Below are 18,799 nucleotides of genomic sequence, written 5' to 3'. Positions count from 1 at the left end.
ATAACCCATTTGCCACAATTAAAGTGCTCATTGCCCATAGCCCTTACGCTGCCCCCCTTTTGCCCCTACCTGGTGCTGCCTGAGGCGATGGCCTTATTAGTGGTGCACACCTGGCTCATGTATAATAATTTATAACAAATTTAATCTAGTTTCACATTAACGGTAGACATCTCCGGCAGGGAGCAGTCTGCTGGAGATGTCTGGATCCGGTACTGCTTGACGCTACCTGACACCCACCAGCCCCATTCATTCACCGGCAATAGAGCAAACTTTCCAGAGAAACGGCCAGACAAAAACTGCTCTGTCTAACATTAGTGTGAAACTAGCCTAAATCTGTAAGGAGTAGCCTGCTGGAGATGTCTGGATCTGGAACTGCTGGACGCTTTCTGACACCCACCAGCCTCATTCACTATAATGCAATATTGTCACAATCATGCAATATTTTTGTTTTGAAGCTGAAGATGGAGTCAATATTTCTTCCTACTTCACCAAAAATTTACTCCACAACTGAGACTCCACAGCTCTTAAAGTAACAGAGATATTACAACCATCTTTAACCTATTGATCTGTCTGTTCCTTTAGCCGATGGGAATCTTTTCAATCCTCGAAGAGGAGTGTATGTTTCCGAAAGCTTCCGATACTACCTTCAAGAACAAACTCTATGACCAACATCTTGGGAAGTCACCTAATTTCCAAAAGCCTAAACCAGGCAAAGGGAAAGGGGAAGCTCACTTTTCTCTGGTGCATTATGCCGGCACTGTAGACTATAATATCACCGGTTGGCTGGAGAAGAACAAGGACCCCCTGAACGAGACCGTGGTGGGACTGTATCAGAAGTCTTCTGTCAAGCTTCTCGCCAATCTCTTTTCCACTTTTTCCTCTACTGAAGAAGGTGGATTTCAGGGTCAACGCACAAAAGATTTCATGATTGTTCTCATCTAGTCATTTTTTACAAATAATCCTTTCCTTTTTGTTTCTTTGTCCTGCTGCAGCCGGTAAAGGAGGGAGTAAGAAGAAGGGGTCTTCTTTCCAGACTATGTCCGCATTGTTCAGGGTACGACGTCCACCAAAAGTTTTTTGATGAGGAAAAGAAATTCATCCCTGTTAGAATTTATGTCATATGTAATATTGCAGGAAAATCTGAACAAGCTGATGTCGAACCTGAAGACCACTCATCCACACTTTGTCCGCTGTCTAATCCCTAATGAGAGCAAGACACCAGGTAAAATTTTGTGAATGGAGATGGACATGACTCGGATCTCAACAGCTGTCCTCCTCCTTTCTGAGTCTCTCTATGGTAGTTCATTGTTGTCTTAAAGGGGTTGTCCACTTTTTACTATTGATGGCCTTTTATCAGATCAGTGGAGGTCTGACTCCCGTCAGTGATCAGCTGTTTGAAGAGAAGGTGGGTCTTCTAGGAATTCTGGAGGAGATGAGAGACGACCGCCTGGCGCAGCTGATCACATGCACCAGGCCATCTGCAGAGGATACCTCATGAGGAAGGAATTCAAGAAAATGCTGCAGAGAAGGTCACTATACGAGCGCTGCCTTCTCTGCTCTGGTGACCAGGTGTAATTACAAGTATGGCATCCCCATTCACTTCTCTGGGATGACTGTCTTTCTGTTCAGGTGAATTCTACAGAGCCGTCTACTGAAGTGAATGGGGGCACCATACTTGTAATTACACCTGGTCACCACTGCAAGCGGTGAGTGGGTTAACAGAGCAAAGAAGGCAGCACTGGTATGAGCACTGCTTTCTCTTCAAACAGCTGATCGGCAGGGATTCTGGGAGTCGGACCCCCACTGATCTGATATTGATGACCTATCCTCAGTGGACAACCCCTTCTAGAACTCTTCAAGTCATGTAGGATGTAGAAAATTATCATAGATTTGAACCATTCAATGAACCACTAGACTACAGGACGTGTTGTCACAGGGAAATTGAAGCAGAGGAGCTTCAGGCATCTGATCTGTAAGGCTGAGTGTGAACACAATATATAATGTATGGTATAGGAGCTTCATATGGATACGTTCCTGCTCTCTGGATTTAGGAGAGGTTCACCCACTGGAAGCTGAAGCCCGGTCTTGGGTCCAGCGTGGGTGGAGGATGGCGAGACCCCAACCAAGCTGCAGCAGTTCGTGGGGTCTGTGGTGGTTACGGTGTCGAGCTGGGGGGTTGGAGCCTTCGGGAAGAACTAGAAGAATCCATCAACGGAGGTTACCAGTCGGGGTGCTAGAAGATCTGTTACAGTCCCCTCCAAAATGCCCTCTAATCTGCCCGCAGTACCTCACAGCTGAGGTCATCTGGTTTCTAACGATGTCCTTCGCTAAATCCTCTGATGGGGGTTGTATGACGATAATGGCCACCTAGTAAAACAGGGCCTTTCATGGGGTGGGCCTTCAGATTAATTTCTTCTGGTGGGCCCAAGGGACCAGTGTGAAGTTGATGGGTTGTGCCTGGTATTTCAGCTGAGCCGCACCACCACAGGCGACCTGTGCACAGGGGTGACGCCATCTTTAGAAGAAAGCAGACATGTTTTTCTAATCCTGGACAACCCCTTTAAATCTATGATTGTCTTTTCAGGTGAGATGGATAACCACCTCGTCATCCACCAGCTGCGGTGCAATGGTGTACTGGAAGGAATACGAATTTGTCGAAAGGGATTTCCGAGCAGAATTCTCTATGGGGACTTTAAGCAAAGGTTAAAAAAAAAACTGACCATCTTAATTTCCATAATTAGTTCACATAAAAATCCTAATCCCATTGGTACAGGTCTATAGCTGTCACCTAGGAAGATTGTGGGTGTGGCATGCAAAGCCCCGCCTCAAATATTGTCCACACCCCCACATTGGCCTTCACATTTAATAGTAGAACCTGACGCCTGTAGGACTCAGGTCTCCAGCCAAGGGTCAGGCATACTCTGGGGCCCATTATAAGACTGGCCCCGCACCCCTTTCCCTATAAACTGGGGGAATAAAATATTCTACTATTTCCGTGTCAGGTACAAGGTCCTGAACGCCAGCGCCATCCCTGACGGGCAGTTTATTGACAGCAAGAAGGCCTGTGAGAAGCTTCTCGGCTCCATTGATATCGATCACAGCCAGTATAAATTTGGCCACACAAAGGTTTGTATGATCAGAAGATGGGAAATCCTCACCATGTTCAAGATACCTGCTTGCTGTCAGTGAATGAATCTATCTGATTAATTCAGAACTGAGAACTCATCCTGTCCGGATTCGCTACAATTGTATCCGGCATACGCAATCATCTGAGGGTGATACATTGTAGCAAACCATATGTCACAACAGATTTTAACCCTTTAAATCTAAAGTATTTGTATGTATTTTGTCCTAGGTCTTCTTCAAAGCGGGTCTTCTAGGTATTCTGGAGGAGATGAGAGACGACCGCCTGGCCCAGCTGATCACGCGCACTCAGGCCATCTGCAGAGGATACCTCATGAGGGAGGAATTCAAGAAAATGCTGCAGAGAAGGTCACTATCTCAGAAGACGTCTCTCATACAGTCTGCAGATTTGGTCCTAGATGAGGACAGGGCGTCATTGCCCAAAGTAACTGATCAGATCCCAGCTCTCATTTCATAGGCCTTATGGAAAAGGAAACCTATGGGGGAGAATTACACTGCTGTTAAGGCACTGGGTCTGGTACTGTTATATAGTATTATTATGTAGGCACTATAAAACTACATTGTGTATAGCCATACTATTATGTGGGCACTATAACATTACATTAGTATCTATGCACTGTGTCTGGTACTGCTGTATAGCAGTACTATTAGGTAGGCACTATAGGTTACACTACAGTGTCATGTAATCATTGTGTCTGGTACTATTATATTGCTATATAGCAGTACTATAATGTAGGAGCTGTTGCTAACAATACAAAATTATGTATGTACTGTGTCTGGTACTATTATATTGCTATATAGCAGAAGCATTATGTGGAGACAATACCTAACGTTACATTATTATGTTGACACTTCGTTCAGGAGTATTATATGGCTCTGTGGTGGGCACTATTTCTTGGGCACTGTAGCTACTACTCTGTGAGAGATACTTCTGGCACTATGTGACAGTACCATTATCTGGTTCTGGTAACCAGCACTGCGCTATTAAGCATCACTGGCACTGTTATGTGGGCACATCTAACACTACGCTTGGACATATTCTTTTCACACATGGATGCATAACGTTCCACAAAAGATAGAATTTGACCTAGACTTGGCGGCAAAATGCTGTTCACTGACCTATTTAAGTAAATGGTTATACAAAAAAGACTAATGCAACATGGACGTCATACAGTCATGAGAATGCACCCTGGTAGAGGTATGTCATATGTCCTAGGAAGTTCGGAACTCTGGGCAAATTATAAAAGTAGAAAGTGGTGGAGGGCACATTTTTCCAAATAGGCCTTCTAATGATGCCCAGAGCCACAGTTAATAGTCCAATAAATTCCATGATATTCCACATTTTGGGAAGGGGCCATTTCCTTTGAACAGTAAAACAAGGGTGTCCTAGTATGTATCATGACACGCACTCTTGCTCTCTTCACAACAGAGACTCCATCACAACAATTCAGTACAATGTCCGCTCCTTCATGAACGTCAAGCACTGGCCATGGATGAAATTGTTCTTCAAGATCAAGCCGCTCCTGAAGAGTGCCGAGACTGAGAAAGAACTGCAGACCCTGAAAGAAGAAGTGCAGAAGATCAAGGAGGAACTGACCAAGTCAGAGGTTCGAAGGAAACAGGTGGAGGAGAAACTGGTGTCGCTGACACAAGAGAAGAATGACCTTCTACTCCAAGCCCATTCGGTACGTCAATATTTCTGGCCAAAAAATAACCAACCATTACTATATGTTTTTTTTTTATTTTAACCGGAAAAATCTTGGCAGTCCATGACTTTGCTTATCCTGAATAATTTCTTTGACTCCAGTCACATTCAGAGCAGCTTTCACCCTTCCATCTGCACACACTATTACTCTATTGTGTTCCATCATGACAGATGTCTACATGTCCCTTAAAGGAAGGCATTTTGTGATCTCAGCAAAGCCAAAAAGCAATGGAATAAAATAAGGATGTAAATAAATATTTTAGTTTTCTTTAAAATAGGAAAATCAGAATTTGGCTGATGCAGAAGAAAGATGTGATGAGCTAATCAAGACCAAGATCCAATTGGAGGCAAAAGTGAAGGAACTGATGGACAGAATGGAAGATGAAGAGGAGATGACTTCTGACCTCACAACCAAGAAGAGGAAACTAGAAGATGAGACCAGGGAGCTGAAGAAGGACCTTGATGACCTGGAACTGACCTTGGCCAAAGTGGAGAAGGAGAAACATGCCACAGAAAATAAGGTAATTCAAATAATTTCATCATATTCTTCAGTATTATAGTAGTTATATTCTTGTACATAGGAGGCAGTATTATAGTAGTTATATTCTTGTACATAGGAGGCAGTATTATAGTAGTTATATTCTTGTACATAGGAGCAGTATTATAGTAGTTATATTCTTGTACATAGGAGCAGTATTATAGTAGTTATATTCTTGTACATAGGAGCAGTATTATAGTAGTTATATTCTTGTACATAGGAGCAGTATTATAGTAGTTATATTCTTGTACATAGGAGCAGTATTATAGTAGTTATATTCTTGTACATAGGAGCAGTATTATAGTAGTTATATTCTTGTACATAGGAGCAGTATTTAGTAGTTATATTCTTGTACATAGGAGCAGTATTATAGTAGTTATATTCTTGTACATAGGAGCAGTATTATAGTAGTTATATTCTTGTACATAGGAGCAGTATTATAGTAGTTATATTCTTGTACATAGGAGCAGTATTATAGTAGTTATATTCTTGTACATAGGAGCAGTATTATAGTTATATATTCTTGTACATAGGAGCAGTATTATAGTAGTTATATTCTTGTACATAGGAGCAGTATTATAGTAGTTATATTCTTGTACATAGGAGCAGTATTATAGTAGTTATATTCTTGTACATAGGAGCAGTATTATAGTAGTTATATTCTTGTACATAGGAGCAGTATTATAGTAGTTATATTCTTGTACATAGGAGCAGTATTATAGTAGTTATATTCTTGTACATAGGAGCAGTATTATAGTAGTTATATTTTGTACATAGGAGCAGTATTATAGTAGTTATATTCTTGTACATAGGAGCAGTATTATAGTAGTTATATTCTTGTACATAGGAGCAGTATTATAGTAGTTATATTCTTGTACATAGGAGCAGTATTATAGTAGTTATATTCTTGTACATAGGAGCAGTATTATAGTAGTTATATTCTTGTACATAGGAGCAGTATTATAGTAGTTATATTCTTGTACATAGGAGCAGTATTATAGTAGTTATATTCTTGTACATAGGAGCAGTATTATAGTAGTTATATTCTTGTACATAGGAGCAGTATTATAGTAGTTATATTCTTGTACATAGGAGGCAGTATTATAGTAGTTATAGTCTTGTACATAGGAGCAGTATATAGTAGTTATATTCTTGTACATAGGAGTCAGTATTATAGTAGTTATATTCTTGTACATAGGAGCAGTATTATAGTAGTTATTCTTGTACATAGGAGGCAGTATTATAGTAGTTATATTCTTGTACATAGGAGCAGTATTATAGTAGTTATATTCTTGTACATAGGAGGCAGTAATTATAGTAGTTATATTCTTGTACATAGGAGGCAGTATATATAGTAGTTATATTCTTTGTACATAGGAGCAGTATTATAGTAGTTATATTCTTACATAGGAGGCAGTATTATAGTAGTTATATTCTTGTACATAGGAGGCAGTATTATGTAGTTATATTCTTGTACATAGGAGCAGTATATAGTAGTTATATTCTTGTACATAGGAGCAGTATTATAGTAGTTATAGTCTTGTACATAGGAGCAGTATTATAGTAGTTATATTCTTGTACATAGGAGCAGTATTATAGTAGTTATATTCTTGTACATAGGAGCAGTATTATAGTAGTTATATTCTTGTACATAGGAGCAGTATTTAGTAGTTATATTCTTGTACATAGGAGCAGTATTATAGTAGTTATATTCTTGTACATAGGAGCAGTATTATAGTAGTTATATTCTTGTACATAGGAGCAGTATTATAGTAGTTATATTCTTGTACATAGGAGCAGTATTATAGTAGTTATATTCTTGTACATAGGAGCAGTATTATAGTAGTTATATTCTTGTACATAGGAGCAGTATTATAGTAGTTATATTCTTGTACATAGGAGCAGTATTATAGTAGTTATATTCTTGTACATAGGAGCAGTATTATAGTAGTTATATTCTTGTACATAGGAGCAGTATTATAGTAGTTATATTCTTGTACATAGGAGCAGTATTATAGTAGTTATATTCTTGTACATAGGAGCAGTATTATAGTAGTTATATTCTTGTACATAGGAGCAGTATTATAGTAGTTATATTCTTGTACATAGCAGTATTATAGTAGTTATATTCTTGTACATAGGAGCAGTATTATAGTAGTTATATTCTTGTACATAGGAGCAGTATTATAGTAGTTATATTCTTGTACATAGGAGCAGTATTATAGTAGTTATATTCTTGTACATAGGAGCAGTATTATAGTAGTTATATTCTTGTACATAGGAGCAGTATTATAGTAGTTATATTCTTGTACATAGGAGGTATTATAGTAGTTATATTCTTACATAGGAAGTATTATAGTAGTTATATTCTTGTACATAGGAGCAGTATTATAGTAGTTATATTCTTGTACATAGGAGCAGTATTATAGTAGTTATATTCTTGTACATAGGAGTATTATAGTAGTTATATTCTTGTACATAGGAGCAGTATTATAGTAGTTATATTCTTGTACATAGGAGCAGTATTATAGTAGTTATATTCTTGTACATAGGAGCAGTATTATAGTAGTTATATTCTTGTACATAGGAGCAGTATTATAGTAGTTATATTCTTGTACATAGGAGCAGTATTATAGTAGTTATATTCTTGTACATAGGAAGCAGTATTATAGTAGTTATATTCTTGTACATAGGAGCAGTATTATAGTAGTTAGATTCTTGTACATAGGAGCAGTATTATAGTAGTTATATTCTTGTACATAGGATCAGTATTATAGTAGTTTATATTCTTGTACATAGGAGGCAAGTATTAGTAGTTATATTCTGTACATAGGATCAGTATTATAGTAGTTATTTTGTACATAGGAGGCAGTATTATAGTAGTTATATTCTTGTACATAGGATCAGTATTATAGTAGTTATATTCTTGTACCTAAGGCAGTATTATAGTAGTTATATTCTTGTACATAGGAGGCAGTATTATAGTTAGTTATATTCTTGTACATAGGATCAGTACTATAGTAGTTATATTCTTGTACATAAGAGCAGTATTATAGGATCAGTACTATAGTAGTATTTTCTTGTACATAAGAGCAGTATTATAGTAGTTATATGTTGTACATAGTCGCAGTATTATAGTAGTTATATTGTTGTACATAGGAGCAGTATTATAGTAGTTATATTCTTGTACATAGGAGCAGTATATAGTAGTTATATTCTTGTACATAGGAGCAGTATATAGTAGTTATATTCTGTACATAGGATGCAGTATTATAGTAGTTATATCCTTGTAGATAGAGATCAGTATTATAGTAGTTATATTCTTGTACATAGAGAGCAGTATTATAGTAGTTATTTTGTTGTACATAGGAGCAGTATTATAGTAGTTATATTCTTGTACATAGGATGCAGTATTATAGTAGTTATATCCTTGTAGATAGAGATCAGTATTATAGTAGTTATATTCTTGTACATAGAGAGCAGTATTATAGTAGTTATATTCTTGTACATAGGAGGCGGTATTATAGTAGTTATATTCTTGTACATAGGAGCAGTATTATAGTAGTTATATCTTGTACATAGGAGCAGTATTATAGTAGTTATATTCTTGTACATAGGAGCAGTATTATAGTAGTTATATTCTTGTACATAGGAGCAGTATTATAGTAGTTATATTCTTGTACATAGGAGCAGTATTATAGTAGTTATATTCTTGTACATAGGGGCAGTATTATAGTAGTTATTCTTGAATATAGGTTTTAGAATTTTTCTTCCCTCACTATAGGAGTATAAGGGCTTGTTCACACAGTGGAGTTTGCTGATGTAGTTTTGCAGCAGACACCACTCCAACATTCCAGCAGCGACCATACGATGCCCACCTTTTTCAAAATCTGCTGTGTGAACATACCTTAAAAGCAATGTGCAGTGTTTCCATGAGTTTTACATTTACCTCCTATTAGGTGAAGAATCTGACTGAGGAGATGGCTGCATTAGAAGAGGCAATTGTGAAAGTAAACAAAGAAAAGAAAGCCATCCAAGAGGCTCACCAGCAGACATTGGATGACCTACAGGCAGAAGAAGACAAGGTCAACAGTCTTACAAAGATGAAGATGAAACTGGAGCAACAAGTGGACGAAGTATGTCAGCCTAACAAATTCACTGTACAGATCAGAGGTGAATCAAAGACCAGACATTTCAGGCTTAGATTTGTCATATGAAATATTTGCCTGTCTGTATTTCAGCTGGAATCTGCACTCGAGCAGGAGAAGAAAGTCCGTGCTGACCTGGAGAGAACTAAAAGAAAACTGGAGGGGGATTTGAAGCTCAGCCAGGATACCATAATGGACCTTGAGAATGATAAAGTCAACTCAGAGGAAAAACTTAAAAAGTAAGAAAACTCGTCAACCTTCTAAATAGTGACATTTTACCATGTGCATGGTCATTCTATGACCTAGCATTGGGTCCCAGGCTCCATCTTTCTCTCTTTGTCTTCTGGAAGGAAACATTTGAAGGATGTTGTATTAAATGATGCAAAAAAAAAAAAATACATCTCTTGGTCTCCACATCCCAACAAAGCATTAAGATCTGGGGTTTTAAACTTGTTTTCAAAATGTTGCTGGTTACCATGAGTTACCTGAGAGTGTGTCTAAAATTTTCTTTTTCATTCATTTGGTACCCCAGAAAGGATTTTGAAGTTGCTGAGATACAGAGAAGAATTGAAGACGAACAGATGACCAATGTTCTACTGCAAAAGAAGATTAAGGAACTACAGGTATCATCATAAAGAAAGGGTTGGCTTTAGTTCTACATGGTTTACATAATCGCATAAAGAAAGGGTTGGCTTTAGTTCTACATGGTTTACATAATCGCATTCAAGCTTGAAGGTCAAAAAAAATATTTTTTTTACCAAGTACAATAAGGTTGGAAATCCTCCCAACATTAGAAGGGTTTTCCACCTTGACAAACCCTACGTGCTAGAAAGGTCCCTTGACAAGAAGCTGATCCCAGAGTTTCTCACTGCTGGGACCCCCAGAGATCAGCTGTAATCTGTTGATAAACTTGTTATTAATTAGTTTAGTTTCCTTACAGCGCCACCACAGGGGAAATGAAGCATTGCACAGTGCCAACTCATGTCAGAGGGTTATTTTCTGTATAATGTAGTACAGGAATAGTCCTCCAGAGCCTGTCACATTGGGTATGGAATAGTGCATCCCTGTACTCCCCCGCACCACTATCCCTAATTACTTGGATAAGGCTACTTTCACACTAGCGTTTTAGTTTTCCGGTATTTAGATCCGTCATAGGGGCTTAATACCAGAAAAAAACTCTTCAGTTTTGTTCCCATTTATTGTCAATGGAGACAAAACTGAACTGAACAGAACAGAATGCTTCAAAATGCATTCCGTTCCGCTTAGTTGCGTTCCCATACCGGAGAGCAAACCGCAACATGTTGTAGTTTTCTTTCCGTTCTGGCATGTGGAGCAAGACGGATCAGGAATTACCCCCAATGCAAGTCAATGGGGACGGATCCGTTTTCTCTGACACAATCTGACACAATAGAAAACGGATCTATCCCCCATTGACTTTGAAAGGAGTTCATGACGGATCCGTCTTGGGTATGTTAAAGATAATACAACTGGATCCGTTCATACCGGATGCAGACGGTTGCATTATCAGTAACGGAAGCGTTTTTGCTGAACCCTGCCAGGTCCAGTAAAACCGCTAGTGTAAAAGTAGCCTAATCCGCCCTAAATGGTGGCCCCCAACTTGGAGATGGTCCCTAACTAGTGATGAGCGGCAGGGGTCATATTCGAATTTGCAATATTTCGCTAATATTTTGTAGAATATTAGTCGAATATTCGTAAATTCGATTTTACTCAAAAATCGTCAAGGTAATGATCGCGTAATATGCGAATATTACGCGATCAATACAGGCATGGGTCAAAAACGAAAATATAGCACTAAATTGAATATAGTGCTATATATTAGTTTTTTTAGAATATTCGGCATTTTTTTCCATCTGAAGTCATGATTTATCCCTGCTTAAGTTGCTTGACAGCTTAAGCAGGGAGGAATCATAACTTCAGATGGAAAAAATGACGAATATTCAAAAAAACAAATATATGGCACTATATTCGAAATATTCGCAAATTCTCGAAGTTTCCATATTCGCAATAAATATTCGTAATTTGAATATCCGCGCTCAACACTATCCCTAACATGTGTAAAAGAGTAGTCCGACAGAAAGAGGTCAGAAACAGACAGGCAAAACCAGGACCAGACCAGAATCCAAAGCCAAGTCCAAACCATGGAAATACGTCAGAGCCAACACAAGATACAAACACAAAGTCAAATAACAGATGGGGGGGGTCAGTGCCAGGAGATAATGTCAGAGGAATAATTAGCAGTCAGGAGCAAAGTCAGGGACAATCCAGAGGTCAGAATCCAGGGATCCAAACAATCGTACAATACACACTAGTGAGGCTAAGAAGACCAATCACTGCTGGCCACAGTTGCCTGTTGAAATAGGCCTTTGACTGGAAGCACATGACGCTGGCACTGAGCCTGATTAGCCCTTCTGTCAGTGGAGCTTGTTGCACTGCCGTAGAGAGAAAGGTGAGTACATGATAGAGCCACTCCCTTCTATGATCTCATAGCAATAGGTCTTGATTTATCTTTGTGTAATTTACTCTGATAAAGGCTAGTAATGAAGAACTACATGAAGAAATCGAGTCAGAACGGGCAGCTCGGGCCAAAGTAGAGAAGCAGCGGGCAGAATTGTCTAGGGAGTTAGAAGACATCAACGAAAGACTGGAAGAAGCTGGAGGAGCAAGTGCCGTTCAAGTCGAAATGAACAAGAAGAGGGAGGCAGAATTCCACAAACTGCGTAGAGATCTAGAAGAAGCCACCTTACAGCATGAATCTGTTGTGGCCACCATGAGGAAAAAGCAGGCTGACAGCATGGCTGAACTTGGAGAGCAAATCGAAAATCTTCAACGGATCAAGCAAAAATTGGAGAAAGAGAAGACTGAGCTCAGGATGGAAACAGATGACTTGGCAGGAAACATGGAGTCTGTCTCTAAATCCAAGGTGATAACTTGATAAGATTTACTAAGACTTACTTTTCATAAACCCTCCTAAACCTGATAAGCACTGCAATCAGATGTGGAAAATTTATGTAAGAGGTGAATGGCAGTCCATGCAGCAGAAAATCAAATTGACGCCAGTTATGAGCTGGTGTAGAGTTGCGCTATAATTTACTCTAGTTTCTGCTGTAAATTATACTATATTTGTTGGATTTTCAAAACTTCAAATTTTCAAAACTTAGTGTGAGAGGTGAAAAATTGCAAAATGTCAACAATTGTTGCCCAGATATGGCTTTCACAAAAATGTGCAAATTTTTTTTATGGCAGAAAACTAGTGCACATTGACAAATTCCCCCCATAGAGTTCCAACTTTACCAATTACTGTACAGGAAAAATTACTTATACTGGTGTTTTTGAGAGGCGCATGTCAAATTTTGTGCATCTGCTGCTTGTTCGTTTGCCAGTATTTCAGATATATACTTCTGGTGTAAATTATGATAAATTTGTTAGGAGAGGAGGCCCAGCTCATTCCTCTAAGCCACATCCAGTTTTTAAAATTGGTGTGAGCAGCAGATAATCTAAAAAAGTCACAAATTTGACAGCACAAATGGTATGTGCCAAATTTACGACTTTATTTTACACCAGAAAACTGAAATAAATGTGTTATCTCATGGACATACCAATAATCACTTTATTACTCAAACATGTTTCATGCTTCCAGGGTTGTATTTTCTAATTCTTAAAAAGGCACAGAACCCCCAAAATAATGCAATTATATTCTAGGCTAATTTAGAAAAGATGTGCCGGCTGTTAGAGGACCAACTTTCTGAAATGAAGACTCAACATGACGACAACGTCCGTCTTATCAATGACCTCACCACTCAAAAGACTCGCCTACAGAATGAACATGGTTTGTAGAGTTCAGTTGTTTCATGGTTGAGGAAAGTATCCAGAAATATCTCTGGAAGATTAGTGTCTTTACAAAAGCTATAACTCAGCCAAATTAATTCTAAAACCTTGGAAATATTGGCTTCTAATGTTAACACTCTCATCTTAGGGGAATTATCTCATTTAGTGGAAGAAAAAGAAGCTTTTATTTCTCAACTAAGCAGAGCCAAAACGGCCTTTACGCAACAGGTCGAAGACTTCAGAAGAGTCCTTGAAGAAGAAACCAAGGTAAAATGGCTCCCCTCAGTCCAAAAATGATCAACATGTTAAAATGTGTGGCTATAATTGTATCACTTCTTTCAGGCTAAAAACGCCCTTGCCCATGCTCTTCAGTCTGCTCGCCACGACTGTGATCTTCTACGTGAACAGTTTGATGAGGAACAAGAAGCTAAAGCCGAGCTTCAACACATGTTGTCCAAAGCCAACAATGAAACTGCAACCTGGAGGACTAAGTATGAGACAGACGCCATTCAACGGACTGAGGAACTTGAAGAAGCCAAGTGAGTTATGACATTACCCATCTACGGTATCTCCAACCTAAATGGCTCGAAGTTTTGATGTTCTAAAGTTGTACAGCTTTCTAATACACCTTGTTTTGAGAGGTCTTCTTGCTGTCGGTAAATGAAAACATTATTTTTAGATTCCGAGGCTAAAAACATTTCTTGACCTATTACTTCTCACAGCTGAGGGATTGCTTACAACATAACCAGTACAAAACTATCTCCTGATAGTCTGCTACAATGTTCAGGGCAGGCAAAATGTATCAGCCCGAAAACCAGGTTGTTTAGATACACTGGAACAAACCTTCAGTTGTAAGCCTGTGCAGGTCTCTAGCCATTTCCTGATAGAGATTTTGAAAAACTTTTAATTATACAAAACACAAGCTCTCTTTAAATAAAGCAGAACAATCTCTTTAAGTCAATGGCAGTTGTATAATAATGATGACCATATAAAATCGGGTTATACAGTATCTATGATATGTACATGGTATTTTGCTATTTTGTTTTGTCGCTAATAAGTTGTGCTATGTGATAGGAAGAAACTAGCTCAACGTCTTCAGGAAGCTGAGGAGCACGTCGAAGCCATGAACTCCAAGTGTTCTTCTCTGGAGAAAACTAAGCAGAGACTACAGATGGAAGTAGACGACTTAATGATGGACGTAGAGAGGTCAAACACAGCGGCTGCTGCTCTGGATAAGAAACAAAGGAGCTTTGACAAGGTAAGTACGTCTGCTTACCTAATAAGTCAATAAGTCTCACTGTGGTTGTGGTATGGATATTCTCTTCATGGATCTTGTTCTTGCAGGTTATAGGGGAATGGAAACAGAAGTGTGAAGAGTACCAGACTGACCTGGAGATCTCCCAAAAAGAATCAAGGACTATGAGCACAGAACTCTTTAAGATGAGGAACACATATGAAGTCACCTTGGATCAACTTGAGACAATTAAACGCGAGAACAAAATTCTCCAGCGTAGGTTGCTGCTTTGCTCTAGAAGAATGATAAGTTTTATATGGGCAGATCATGTGGAAAAGTACTTTCTGTAACTGAACGCTTTTGTCTTTTCATATAGAGGAGATGTCAGACCTGACCGATCAAATTAGTGAGACTACGAAGAGTGTTAGCGAGCTGGAAAAAGCCAGAAAGCAGGTGGAGCAGGAGAAAGCCGACTTGCTCTCTACTTTAGAGGAGACCGAGGTATGTCCTTTAAAAACAAAATGTCATCAGAAAATAAACTGTTGTTTAAGTTTTTACTTTGAAGAATTTTATTTTATTTTTTACATTTTCCATGGACCGTGTACAGTACTGTGCAATAGTTTTAGCCAGTTGTGGAAAATGCTGCAAAGAATGCTTTTAAAAAATAGAAGTGTCAATAGTTTATTTTTATCAATTAACAAAATGGAAAGTGAAGAAAGGCATGAAAAGTCTAAATCCAATGAATATTTGGTGTGACCACCCCTTGGCTTCTTCTATTGCACATAGTATTTGAAGGAGTTTGGCAAGGAGATTGTTCCAAACATCTCGGAGAACTAAGCGCAGATCTTCTGTGTATGTATGCTTGCTCAGATCCTTCTGTCTCTTCATGTAATCCCAAACATACTGGATGATGTTGAGTTCAGGGCTCAGTGGGGCCAAATCATCACTTCCAGGATTCCTTGTTTTTCTTTACACTGAAGATAGTTCTTAATGACATTGACTGTATGTTTGAGGTCATTGTCCTGCTGCAGATTAAATTTGGAGCCAATCAGACGCCTTCCTGATGGTGTTGTATGAATTGAGGACAACATTAATCCTGACCAAATTCCCATTAGCATTTGTTGAAATGCCGCCTCAAACTTGCAAGACACATCATGCTTACCTCCTTTCGAAAATGGAAGATGTCCAGCAGTGCCATCAGTTAAGAGCTGGAAGTATGGACAGAAGTGGTCTTCATGGAAGAATTATGGCCAAAAAGCTATACCTTTGATGTGGAAACAAGACCACAACCCCAAGCATATAGCCAACGTCATGAAGAACTATCTTCAGCACATGGAGTCCTGGACAAGATGATTTGGCCCCCACAGAGCTCTGTTCACAACATCATCCAGTCTGTCTGGGATTACATGGAGAGACAGAAGGTTCTGAGGAAGCCTACATCCACAAAAGATGTGCTTAGTTCTCCAAGACGTTTGGAACAACCTCCCTGACGATTTCCTTGTGTACCTGTGTGTACCTAGAAGAATTGATGCTGAAGGCAATGGCTGGTCATGCCAGATACTGATTGGATCTAGATTTCTTGTTTCTTCTTTCACTTTGCATTTTGTTAATTGATAAAAATAAACTCTTAACACTTCAACTTTTGATGATTTTTTTATTTTCATGAAAGCAATTAGCATTACTTTGCAGCATTTTTCCCATACCTGTATAAAATGTTTGCACAGTACTGTATCTATGTATTTAAAAAAATCCTGAACTTTTGAAGTTTTTACTCTGAACCTAAGCCTCATAATAGGCTAACACCCACAATAGGTGATAGTCACAGTTCACCTCCATCCTTTCCCTGCACAAGTCACAGAGCACACCCAAAATACTCTGCCATCTCCAATCTACATTTACTTATGGTGCACGTGGTTGCTGCAAAACATCTCTATAAATGCTGTTAAAGCAGTTCAGGCAAGATGGCCGCCACTATAATCATGTACACAAAACAGAATCAAACTGTCTACAATCAGAAAATATTAACATGTAGACAAGAAGAAAATATATAATGTGACTAATCTAGAACAATGCAATAGAATCTATAGTTTTGGTTTGTAGTAAATTTGCCAACCAAAAGACATGATCATCATGGCAAAACCTTCAGCTCCATGTAGGTCATACCATCAGTAAAGACTAATAGCTTAATTTCTGAAACAACCCAAGCAATGATATGGAGATAGGGTCATCTATCCCAACCTCACGGTTTAATTCACTACTTAGCATTAACCCAAAAGAGTTTCTTTCTCTAGGGAAGTCTGGAGCATGAAGGAGCAAAAATTCTTCGTATCCAACTGGAGCTGAACCAGGTGAGGTCAGACGTGGACAGGAAATTAGCTGAGAAGGAGGAGGAGATTGACCAGCTGAAACACAGCAGTCAGAGGACAATAGATGCCTTGAATGCAACTCTTGAGTCTGAAGTAAGGAGCAGGAATGATGCTATGAGGGCTAAGAAGAAAATGGAAGGAGACTTGAATGAGATGGAGATGCAGCTTAGTCACGCCAACCAGGTGGTGGCTGAGAGCCAGAAACAGCTGAAGAACCTACAGACAGAGATCAAGGTCTGTTCCTATCACCAAAAACTGCAATTCAATCTATTAATCATATATATTTAGGTTTAAAACAACCTTTAATATTATTTTCGTCTTAAATATCGGTTGCTCCACTACTTTGTCTTGTCTTGAATAGAAAAACCAAAGACTTTGCTGTTTTCATACAGGGAGCCCAAATACAACTTGATGAGTTGGCCCATGCCAATGATGATCTAAAAGAGCACTTCAGTGTGATGGAGCGAAGGAATCTCTTGCAGCAGACAGAAATTGTAGAGCTACAGACAACCCTAGAGCAGACTGAGAAAGTTCGAAAATTGGCTGAACAAGAACTTCTGGATGTTACTGAGAGAGTCCAGCTTCTACACAGTCAGGTAATGCCTTATAATATCTTCAGACTGTTCATGTAAACTGCTGGTCTCAATATTAGGTTAGCTTTCCAACTAATGGGTAATATGGAACCACATGGGCTCTTATCTCCACAAAAATATGACATAGAAGGAGGTGAGCAAGTGTGATGTGATGGTGAGAACATGACTCTGTATGCTCATGCAGTGCATGTTATAGAAAACGTCTAATGTCCTCTAGCTTTTACAGCAGTAAAGGGTCAATATGACAAAGCATCAATGCCTAATTATTGTAGCTTTTGATATTTCTTCACAATCACTTCCAAATTTAAAATATTTAGAACACTGGTCTACTCAATGCCAAGAAGAAGCTGGAAAGTGATGCAGCGCAGCTCCAGTCTGAAGTTGAAGATGCTGTCCAAGCATTGCGGAATGCAGAAGAAAAAGCTAAGAAGGCAATCACAGATGTAAGATTTTCTTTTATTATTTACTTCACCCTCCTGAATCACCATAATCTATGTATGACTCCCTGAGTTCCATAATATTGGGGACATATTTGGTAATTGTTTGCCTGCTACTACTTTTTGCAGATTGGTCAAATACAGACCTATGTTACTGTATGCTGCACGTACCAAGTGGTTGTCATCTGAGCAGTCTGCATCACTCATGTGTTGTAGTAGATCTGAAACTTTCCCACCATGACAGGAGCCATTTACTGAGATGATGTTTTCAAGCCATCATAGAAGGCATTTTCATAATTTTCTTGAAGTGCTACAATTAACCAAAATGGTCTCCAAAAAGGACACTGATTGGTGCCCTCTGCTTCAGAAACATGGTGGTCACTAATGAATTCTGTGTGAACAAATACCTGATATTCCCATGTAAAGCAAAAGAATAACCCCCTGCATTGTATCTTACCAAGGCCGCCATGATGGCCGAAGAACTAAAAAAAGAGCAGGACACCAGTGCCCACTTGGAGAGGATGAAAAAGAACATGGAGCAGTCGGTGAAGGACCTTCAAAATCGTCTTGATGAAGCCGAGCAGCTGGCTTTGAAGGGTGGAAAGAAACAACTTCAGAAACTGGAGGCCAGGGTGGGTACTACCAGGATTGGTTTTTATATTAGATTGTAGAAAGAAGCCAACTTCTGTGTGTTCATGGCATAATGGTAAAAAGGACGTGCGTTTCAAATTTTCTTTGAACCATCACTTTTGGCGTATAGCTTTAATACAAGTATCTAGAAGTTAAAG

General features: G+C 38.9%; 1 protein-coding gene across 1 annotated transcript in view; it reads left to right on the top strand.

Annotated features, from left to right (window-relative positions):
- LOC122940394 (myosin-1B-like) overlaps positions 1-18,799 on the top strand; it is a 49,939-nt gene that overhangs the window by 9,537 nt on the left and 21,603 nt on the right. The window contains exons 14-35 of the mRNA XM_044297043.1: positions 583-892; positions 993-1,054; positions 1,135-1,222; positions 2,585-2,702; positions 3,003-3,126; positions 3,356-3,492; positions 4,574-4,829; positions 5,128-5,370; positions 9,347-9,523; positions 9,629-9,774; positions 10,068-10,158; positions 12,087-12,476; positions 13,256-13,382; positions 13,530-13,648; positions 13,724-13,920; positions 14,456-14,639; positions 14,726-14,891; positions 14,992-15,116; positions 16,907-17,215; positions 17,374-17,577; positions 17,892-18,017; positions 18,473-18,643. Of these exons, the coding sequence (XP_044152978.1) occupies positions 583-892; positions 993-1,054; positions 1,135-1,222; positions 2,585-2,702; positions 3,003-3,126; positions 3,356-3,492; positions 4,574-4,829; positions 5,128-5,370; positions 9,347-9,523; positions 9,629-9,774; positions 10,068-10,158; positions 12,087-12,476; positions 13,256-13,382; positions 13,530-13,648; positions 13,724-13,920; positions 14,456-14,639; positions 14,726-14,891; positions 14,992-15,116; positions 16,907-17,215; positions 17,374-17,577; positions 17,892-18,017; positions 18,473-18,643 (3,870 nt within the window). The remainder of the gene's footprint in view (positions 1-582; positions 893-992; positions 1,055-1,134; positions 1,223-2,584; positions 2,703-3,002; positions 3,127-3,355; positions 3,493-4,573; positions 4,830-5,127; positions 5,371-9,346; positions 9,524-9,628; positions 9,775-10,067; positions 10,159-12,086; positions 12,477-13,255; positions 13,383-13,529; positions 13,649-13,723; positions 13,921-14,455; positions 14,640-14,725; positions 14,892-14,991; positions 15,117-16,906; positions 17,216-17,373; positions 17,578-17,891; positions 18,018-18,472; positions 18,644-18,799) is intronic.

Source organism: Bufo gargarizans, chromosome 6 (assembly GCF_014858855.1).
Source record: "Bufo gargarizans isolate SCDJY-AF-19 chromosome 6, ASM1485885v1, whole genome shotgun sequence".
Classification (NCBI taxonomy): Eukaryota; Metazoa; Chordata; class Amphibia; order Anura; family Bufonidae; genus Bufo; species Bufo gargarizans.
Note: the sequence above shows the minus strand (reverse complement) of the source record. Positions and strands in the feature narration are given on the sequence as shown.